This window comes from Diabrotica undecimpunctata, chromosome 2, assembly GCF_040954645.1.
Source record: "Diabrotica undecimpunctata isolate CICGRU chromosome 2, icDiaUnde3, whole genome shotgun sequence".
Taxonomy (NCBI): Eukaryota; Metazoa; Arthropoda; class Insecta; order Coleoptera; family Chrysomelidae; genus Diabrotica; species Diabrotica undecimpunctata.
Window position 1 is genome coordinate 12,361,110 of NC_092804.1, and position 10,508 is coordinate 12,371,617.

The 10,508-nt window shown below is 34.4% G+C and overlaps 1 protein-coding gene across 1 annotated transcript in view; it reads right to left on the reverse strand.

The window, feature by feature from the left end:
- The window catches only part of LOC140433616 (uncharacterized), a 36,197-nt gene extending 25,961 nt beyond the window's left edge, over positions 1 to 10,236 (reverse strand). The window contains 8 exon segments of the mRNA XM_072521599.1: positions 115 to 541; positions 1,182 to 1,222; positions 1,225 to 1,398; positions 1,401 to 1,485; positions 1,488 to 1,642; positions 1,645 to 1,794; positions 1,797 to 1,925; positions 10,008 to 10,236. Of these exon segments, the coding sequence (XP_072377700.1) occupies positions 115 to 541; positions 1,182 to 1,222; positions 1,225 to 1,398; positions 1,401 to 1,485; positions 1,488 to 1,642; positions 1,645 to 1,794; positions 1,797 to 1,925; positions 10,008 to 10,236 (1,390 nt within the window).
- Positions 10,237 to 10,508: the final 272 nt, after the last annotated feature.

The window sequence follows — 10,508 nt, forward strand, 5'->3', positions numbered from 1 at the left end:
TTCATGGCTTCTCGTTTGTTGTCGATTTAATAACTCTTGACTAGTTTGTCTTGAGATAAGCTGTTTGATTAAATTGTTGTATAATCTTCTGTTGGTACTGCTGAGGCGACAAACCTTGTACAGAAGTCGGTTCCACAGAAGTAATGTGTGATTCATATTTCGAGACTGAAGGAATAAGTTGACCCCCAGGAGGTAAAATATTTTGAGCAGATTGAATATTTTTCAAATGTTCGTTTTGTGAAAGATGCTGTTGAGATAGAAAACCTTGTTGTTGGTGTTGCTGCGGTAATAGTTGTGATGGGAAATTTTGCTGTTGAGGATTAGTATGCTGTTGGTGCTGTTGAGGATTAGTGTGTTGCTGGTGCTGTTGAGGATTTATTTGCTGCGGTGTTTGGAGGAATTGCTGTGCAATATTAAGTTGTGTTGTTGAAAATGTGATGATGGTGGTGAAGGTTGAATACTCTGGTGCTGAAGGGTTGCTGTTGTGTTGTGGTTGTATAGTTATTTGTGGTCTATTAAAATTATGCTGAAAATCTGGTTGCTGAAATTTAGGTGAAAATTGTGGTTGTGGCTGAGGTGGTCTGAAACTAGTTGAACTTGATTTGGTAATTTTTGATACTGCTGAGGGATTGGCTGTCGAGCTTGTACTTCACCGCTATTTAATTGATATCTTGGAGAATTAAAGTTTCGATTATCTTCTTGTAATGGAAGCTGCTGTTGCGTGGAAAGTGTGTCTCTGGTCTAAATTGTATCGGAGGGCGTTGTGCTGGAGTTTGAGAAAACGACTGCTGTGGTCTTAAATTGTCAAATGGCTTGTACGGTACTGCTGCCTAATCTGAGGTAAACTGGGTTTAGAAGCACCTTGGAATCGAGGAGGAGGTGGATGAGAAACACTGTGGCCAAATTGTGTTGTGAAGCTGGTGAAAAGCTGCTGAATGTGCTGAAGGTGAACTTTGGAAGGGATAATTTTGAGGTGGTGTTATTGGGGAGGGTGCAGTTTGTCGTCCAAATGGTTTATAATTTGATGAAGTTGGAGGAATGGTTCTATATGGTTGTGTTGTCTAACATTGGAACTAAAACCGGGTGGTAATGTTGGAAGTTAGTAGGTGATGGACTTTTAAAGTAAGTGTTAGAAAATGATGTTAATTGTCTTCCTTGAGGAGCTGGTGATTTTAATGAGCATAATCTTCAACTTTGCTCGATCTTTTATCATAATCGAATCCTCCTTTCCAAAGGTTACCTTAACTCCACTCGGACTGTGATAATATTCAGAATCTGGTTTAATGATTGTTCTGAGAGTCGTACTGGGTGGAGGAGGTGCTGTTACAGGTTCCGGATAGTACGATGCTGGTTCTTCGATTGGCTCTTCATCAGGAATATGAGGAGAAATAGCTGGACCGGTTTATCATAGATTATGCTGTCCTTACCACTACTATGCGGGTTCTTTTTGTATTTCACATAAAATACCTGAACCTGTTCCTTCTTTTCTTTGGTGGAGGAGGTGGAGGTGGTGGTGCTGGTAAAGAAACGTTTGATTCCTTGATGATAATTTCGATGATGGGTTCAGGCTCCTTTATGTACACTGGTCTCTCGATTATATGCGGTTTGTGATATCCATATCGATCGATGTTATCTTGAATTGATTGTTTTCTGTTAGTAGGTCTTCACTCTGTGGACCTAAGGACAAAATGTTAGTATCATATAAAGGATCTCTTTGTGAGTAATGGACAAGAGGTTCCATTTGAACAGCATAAGGAGGAGCAGGATAAGATGGTCTACCTTTGTGATACGGTCGGGATAGTACTGTGGATTTTGGTACTGGCCTCCCGTGGAGATTCGTCTTTCAAGTCGGTACGATGGCAGGGCAGAATAATGATGAGACACCTGGTACTCTAAATTCCTTTTCCTCGCTCTTCCACTTTTTTCTTCGGCCGATGTTCATCTACGGCTAACGTGGCTACGGCCAGGCAGCAGAGAATTCCCTAAAAAAAATAAATATGTCGTTAATTTAAAGTATTTCAAAAGACTAAAGAAGTTAACTGTGTAACAAAGTTAACAAAGTTGATACTAGAATAAACGATACCATAGCTAATTCTGTATGATGTAAACTACGTGAATTATATTATACATGCATTTTATGTATAGTATTTTTTCGAGACATGAAAGTTAAAAATTAGTTTATATCAATATTATATGGCCATCAAAAAATCAAGAGCTCATACAGCTCATAAAAAGCCTGACAAGAGATTTCTTGAATCTACAATGATTAGAGGTGGCAAACAAGTCGAAGGGCCACCGATGGGTTTACCACTAATACGTACATAACAGCAAACCTTTTAATGCAGGATATAGAATCAAAATAAATACAATTTAAGAAAGATCCTTGAAGGGACTATTAGTCTGCCATTTTTCTGAATAAATTGATAACATTTTTTCATCGAAAGGAATTATTTTAAAAACACACTCAACAATAATACTAAATGTTATAATGTAAACTCGAAAAATAATTAAAAAATTGTATACTTGCAAAATCTGAACCAACTAAGTGGCTATCTTCACGTGACTTATTTCCTAAAACGTTCCAAAAGCAAACTCATCAACTTTTAAATATTCATTAGTTTATAAATAAAAAGAAAACTAAATAAAAGCTTAGCATATATCGTTAAAACAATCATTTCCGCTGCAGACAGTACTCAGTAAAAGTGAACATGTGAAAGAGAAAGAACTTTGTGTTGGCAAGAAGTGTGAAATTGGGTACGGTTAAACAGAATACCTCTCAAGGCCGATTCGTTAACCGTGACATTAATTAGTGTGATCTTCAGTGCTACTTTAGAAGTTCAAGATTTTTAATTTATTTGTTTATCTTACCATCAATAAACATGGGTATATTGGTAAAATTACTTGAATTATTAAATTAATAATTTTGTTATAAATATGACATTGACTTGAAAATAATTTTTTATACATCTTTTGCAAAATTGATAATGTATTTACTTATGTCTCTTGCTTTTGAGGTACTGACTAAACGACAATCGGCCTCTAAACAGAATTACAGATTACTTCCCCTGCGCTACCACCCTTTGCAAATTTGATACCAATTTCTTTGTATTGCTTTTTATTGTACTAAAGTGCCAATTGGCAAGTAATATGTCAAAATGATACGTTACATAAGACACTTTACTTTATTTTCTTATAATGGATTTTTTAACCAATATGACCACAACTTTGGTAATTTTTGCAATTCGATCCACACAACAAGAATGTCCAAAAATGTCCTTATTTCTTCGGTAAGTGTATCTACCCTTGACTTCTGGGTTGTCACTTTCCCCTTTGTGGACGTGGACTATATTTCCAGTGATTTTTTAGCTAGGCTTGTCTGTATTTTCAATAAGGCATTTCCTTTAATTACAATTACGTCAAAACATCAAAAACCCTGGACTACCAAAGGTACCCGCATATCAGTCAAGAATATGCGTTCACTACTATACATCAAGAAATTTACTACCAACGTCTTTGTCACTGAATATATCTCCAGGTACAGAGGAACCTATCTAAAACTTGTTGCTTAAGCTCTAAAAATGTTGCAAAAGAACTTGGTCCATAATAAACGATCTTCGAAATAAACATTTTTCACACATTTTTCTTCCAAACCCTGAAATCTAAATGAATACTTCGTAATGTGAGTAATAATATAACATCAACTATTTTACCACAACAAAACCATATTTCCTATCTTTCCAATCTAAAAAAGGTCTCGAATTAATTCTTTATAAGACCAGTTGATAAAAGCTGACTGATCCAAACAATTAGTAGTATCAAAAGCAAATCTTCCTGTAGTACTGATGAACTATCCGTAAATATATATATATATATATATATATATATATATATATATATATATATATATATATATATATATATATATACATATATCGGTTCAAAACGTCTTGCGTAATTGTCCGATGCCTAATTTCCACGAATTTCTATCATTCCATTGTTCTTCGTCTAAATACATCGATTTCTGTTGCTTCGAGTTTTCTTTTATTGCTTTCTGTTAGTCTCCATGTCTCTGTACCATAGTTAAGCTGGTTTTTATGAGAGATTGATATATATTGTATTTTCGTCTTTTACCAATTTCTGAGCTCCAAAGAACTCCGTTAAGGCATCCAATTGTTCTACGGGCCTGGGTTATTCGTTTTCTAAGTTCCCTATTGTCTGTGCCTGTGGTGTCGAAATCAATTCCTAGGTAGGTATATTCAGTGCAGAATGCAATTTCGGTTGTGTCCATCTGAATGTTGGATAGTTCTGCGCCTATTGAGGGTTATTTTGTTTTTTGTGTATTGAGTTCTAAACCCCACTTTTTGTATTCTTCCTGTAGTTTTTTGGCATATATGTCAGGTCTTCTTTATCGTTGGCTATAAGGACTTGGTCGTCTGCAAACTGAAGGGTATATAGGCAAGTTTCTCCCAGCTCAATGCCCATTCCTCTGCACTTTCTCTTCCACTGATACAGTGCTTTCGCCACGTAGATTTTAAACAATGTGGGGGATATGCAACACCCCTGCCGGAGTCTCTTGTTTACAGGAAATTTTTTGAAAGTCTATTTCCAATTTTTATTCCGACTTTGATCCTTCATAAAGCTGTTTAAGGGCGTTAATTACTGTGTGGTTAATACTTGTTTCCTGCAAACTTTCATAGCTTTTAGCGGGTACATTATCATAGGCCTTCTGAAGGTCTATAAACATAAGGTGGGTTCTTGGTTGGTACTTGATCTTTTTTCTATTATTTGTTTCAAAACAAACACATTATCGGTGCAGCTCCTTCCCGCTCTAAAGCCAGATTGTTCCTCTTCTTCTTGTTCCTTATATTCTTGTTCGATAATGTCTCGAAGTATCCTTCCATATAGGCGACTTAAGGTACTGGTTACTGATATACCTCGATAGTTTGAGCAGTCCAGTTTACTTCCCTTCTTATGTATAGATGATATGAAGGATACTTTCCACTCATGCCGGACTGGTGCACCGTTTAGATATTGGTTTATACACCAGGTTAATCGTTCAAACAGTTTGTTGTGCCGCATTTGATTAGTTCTGCTGGAATTCCCTCCGACCTGCAGCTCGACCATTTTTTAGTAGTTGTATCGTTTTTATGACAGTCCTCTCATCGATGTTTATCGTTTCTCCCTGTATGTGTATTTCAGTTGGAGACATTTCTCTATATTCCTCTCTGTTTTCTGTTAATAGATTTTTATAATGTCATAATGTCAATCCAGTTCTCTATTGTTATTAATTGTATGTTTGTTTCTCTTTTTTCATTTGATTTAACTTTTGTCAGGAATCTTTAACTATCCGTAAAAATTTTCTAAAATCTTCCAAAAAATGTGTTATAAGTCCTGGTCTCACTATTATTGATTCCTTTGAAAAAGGTATATTTCCATAGTGCCTAAAGACAGCCATTATTATTCTCTAATAGGGGTGGGCAAAATCGATGTCTGCAACTATAGATCTATTGCCTTACCACCGGTCCTATCAAAATTATAGAGATACTTATAAAAGCCCGACTTATGTCCTTTGTCGTTGAAAACAACATTTTATAAGTCAGTTTGGCTTTTTATCTAATAAATATACCAGTGATGCTATGTTTTTCTTACTACATGAGGTCTATCAAGTACTAAACAATAATCTTTGTACTGCCACTGTTTTTGTGACTTGCCAAAGCTTTTGATTGTGTAAATCAAGACATGTTGATAAAAAAACTAAATTTCTACGGAATTCGAGATAATTCCTTTGAATTGTTCCAATCTTACTTAAGGAATAGGAAAACATCTAGTTAGGGCAAAATGATACTGACTAGTCCACAAAAACAATGTATGTGAAGTACCACAAGGTTCAGTATTTGGTCTCTACTTTTCTTATCTTTAAAAATGACATCACTAACTTAAAACCGATAGAAATTTTTTTTCTTTTTGCTGATGATACCAGTATTACCTGGGGTAACTCCTAATATTGCAACTCTTCATGCAACTATAGCTTCTGATCTACTTAAAAGAAAACCTGGTCCGATTCTAATTTATTTGTTTGTTGGATTCGTAAACACCTACATGTTTGTTTAGCAAAACCTAATCAAGACTACTCCATCAGAAATCAAGCTTTGATGTGTAATTTACCGATCACGTCCACTGAGTTAGTTAAAAAATCTATATTATATTCGGCAAAAAATTATACACCATCTTCCTTTGCAACTTAAATCTACAACTTCTTTCCTTAAGTTCCGTTTAATGACAAAGGCCCATCTATCTGAAAGACCATGTTTTCTTATGCAATTTGCAATTTATTTAAATTTTGCAATGATTGTGTATTTTATTATCTTTTGTTATGTGATATTGTGACGATTTATGTAATTCAGCAAATTTTAAGTTGTTATTGTTATTTTTCTGTCTTTTTGTAAGCTTGTCCATAAAATTGTACAATTTTCAGTGACAATAAAGCATATTTCTATTCTATTCTAGTCTATACCATCTATCAAAGCTAGCTTTTTGGACCGTTACCACCTAGTAGTAAACTTATGATTGGAATCGATTGGTTTGTTGCACAATCCACTCAATATTATCGTCATTTAAAAAAGCTGAGCTTTATGTCAGAGTTTTGAACAATGAATGTAATATTTTTTAAGTTCTAGCTATCCACAATCTTCCATTATCAAGGGTATGTTGTGATCATTAGCAATATTATCCTCATCTGAAGAACTTTCATCATTCGGTAGTTGATATTGGAAAATAAGGTACATTTTGTAAATTACGTTGTATTTTTGGTCTTTTGCTTTCCGGAAAACTTTTATTTTACAAAGAACTACTTATTTCTTCATCACTAACTCATTCAAAATTTCTGATCAGTGTTTTCGTCTGAAAAAAATCTTTCAAAAACTTTTGCAAATACTCCTGCTTCTGTTGAAAACAGAAAAAATACTAAAAGAACTCAAACAAGACCTATAAATAGCCTTGTTTCCAATACCGTTTAATACATAAAGTAATGCTTGTATTTTAGAAAGCTAGGAGGGAGAATAATAAGGAAGTAAGAACTCGAATGGAAGCAGAAGAAACAGTGTTCGATCAATAGAAAGACGAAGTGGTTTGACGAAGAACTTCGTATTTAAGGGCACATATTTGGCACTTTGGCAAGGATGCTGAATATATCTTGGACAGAGCACATGACCAACAACGAGGTGCTGAGAAGAAATGGGTACTGAGAGAGAACTTCCTACGACTGATAATGGAAGGAAACGTGAGAAGGAAGAAAGGTCCAGGAAGAAGAAAATGCTCCTGACTAAACAATTTAAGAGACTGGACAGGCCTGGACACACATTCGATACTAAGAACAGCTCAAGATGGGAGCAATTTGCTGTAGTTATAACCAACCTTCAGTAATGGAGAGTGCACCTTAAGAAGAAGAAAAATACCTTATATTTCAACAATGCTTCTTTAGTCTTTGAATAAAAATGCCATTTTAAAGTCTATTTAAATTGTTTGAAAAGTTTGTTCCATATTTTTGAGCTATTGTTCAATTTCATTAATTATCAAACGAGGAACAATTATGTATCGGCTAAATTACGAAGAGAATAGACTTCCTATCGACCATCTATCCACTATAATTACACAATTATGTTAAATTTATGGGTGTGACTTTCAATTCAACAAACAACTGAGAAAATGTATATCGTTATCTAAGTTGCTACTTATAGTCTAGTCAATATTTGTACACAGTAAAAATGGAGCAGCTAACAAAACAAAAATTGCGTCTTGCAAAATGAATAAGAATATAAGAGAATTTTGTTAATTTATAGAAAAGAAATGGAAAGCTGGACACTAAAAGTGGATAATATAAAGAAGTTGGAATCATTTGAGATATGGTGCTATAGAAGGTTTTCGAAAATACCATGGACCCAATGAGTTACAAATGCAGAAGTATTAAGAAGGCTACAAAAGGATTGCGGAGGACATAAAACACATCAAAACAAGAAAGCTGGAATATTTAGGCCACATTACCAGAGGTGCGAAATATGAGATATTAAGGCTAAATATTAAGAAATATTAAGGTAAAATCAAGGGTAAAAGATCCATAGGAAGACGAAGAACTTCCTGGTTAAGAAACCTAAGAGAGTGGTATAGTTGCAGCTCAGTAGATCTTTTCAGAGCAGCCGCAATAAGGTACGTATAGCTGTGATAATATCCAACCTCCGATAGGAGAAGGAACTACAAGAAGAAGAAGAAGATAGAAAATAAATTAAAAGATTGCTTAACTTAAAATGATGGAAAGAACAGGCAAGGTTCTCAATATATGCAGGACGTTCTTCTTCTTATTGTGTTTTTTATAAATATCATAAAAATGTTAAGAACTTTCAGATATTCTTAGAACACAAACCATATTTACTGGACTATTAGAGATAAAACTAATTTTATAACCTTTCTTTCATTCGGGACGTGTGAGAAATGTAAGAAAGCATTACAATGGCTTGTTGATAGATAAATTTTACGATAGGTTTGATGCTGATTAATAGTTTTTTTAGGTAAGGTCATGATACAATAAATAGAAAATACTAATCCTAATAGTAGACAAATAAGCGTTCGAATAATTATAAGGATTAATTTTATTACAATAGATTTTGATAATGGTGTGAAAAATAAAAGTTGTTAATGGATATTTAGCATTGCAATGTGGGCTAGAAGGTTACAGTGTTTTTTCACAAGAGTCCGACAAATAAAATTGATAGTAATAATCGCAAATATATATAATTAGACTGGTTTATTATGTGTAGTGGGTCATGATGGGGCATCGAATAAACGTTAGTTCTGAATAAAGAAGAAGCAGATATAACAAAAAGAATACCGAAACAACAGTGGAGGAATAAAAAAATACTGGATCTAAGAGAAGAACGAATAAATTTAACGACAAAAGTTCCCTGCTGTAAAAAAAATCAATTGGTATTTTTTTATTTTATTTTTTTATTTTACAATAAATTTGAGCAGGGGTCACAAAACCCATATGCCCATGTGAATACAATGTTATATAGTGTGCAATTAAATGGTTACATTACAATAGTTACATATTAAGCACTAACTAACTAAATAAATATACAAAACATAGGTAATAGCAAGTGTTTAGTAAAAATTAAATGTTCAACTATGGAGCAAATGGTCATCCAGTTTATTTTTGAAATATTGACAGATGGAGCATCTATGATCTCAGCCGGAAGACTATTCCATCTCGAGAACATTCGATTACAGAGAAAAAATTGTCTTTGTTGTTAAAAAGTTTCCTTTTTAAACTTAAGTTTGTGACCAAGAAGACGATTGTCATTGTCTGGTATAAACATATCCCCCACATTTCCAAAGTTGTATTTTACTATCCGAAACGTAATAATTAAATCGCCTCGAAGTCGACGTTGTTCAAATGTAGTGAGATTGGCCATATTTGGTCTTTCTGTATACGTAGGTCTTGAGCGACCAAAAGACATCCTAGTGCAATATTCCAGAACTGGACGAATGTACAGTTTATACAGATGAACTGAGCTCATAAATGACACTTTCGCAAACGTTTTATTTAGTAGATATAATTTACTGTTAGCTTTGTCAGAAATATGCAAAATATGTTTGGACCAACTTAGATTGTTATTAATTATAACACCTAGATCATTATGTGATTTCAGTGTTTTTAACACGCGTCCATTAATAGAGTAAGGAAGACACGGATTATTTTTACCCATGTGAAGAACTACACATTTGTCCACATTAAGAGGCAGCATCCAAGTAGAACACCATTCCGATATGCAATCAAGGTCATCTTGTAGTAACTGGAAATTTATGGAGGGATCGGAATATAGCTTCGTGTCATCTGCATAGAAAGCTTTGATGCATTTAATGTGAAATTGTAGATCACTTGAGTATGCTATGAATAAAAGTGGGCCCAAAACTGATCCTTGCGGTACCCCACTTAAAACCGTTCTAACTCTAACCGTTGGGGACCGAGTCCTCAACTCTAATACAAAACTTTCTATCTGTCAAATACGCGTCGATCCATCTCAGTAATTGACCACGGCTACCAAGGTGTTCCAATTTCTGTAATAGTCTTCGCTTTGGAACTCGATCAAAAGCTTTAGCAAAATCGAGGTAAATAATGTCTACCGGGGGTTTTGTGTCTAATGCTCTTGACCATTCATTGACACACCAGAGAAGATTTGTCATTGTAGAACGTTCTTTGACAAAACCATGTTGCTGTTTTGGTATAACCACTTCATTTTGCACAAAAACAGAAATTGTCTCGGCAATAATAGATTACATTATCTTAGATATTATAGGTGTTAAGCTGATAGGACGATAGTTATTAGGATTCAATTTGTTCCCTTTTTTAAAAATCGGTGTTACAGATGCGGTTTTTCATATAGGAGGCAAAATATGTGTGGTGAATGATAAGGACATAATCACATATAGTGGGTAAGCTAAAGCATCAGAACATT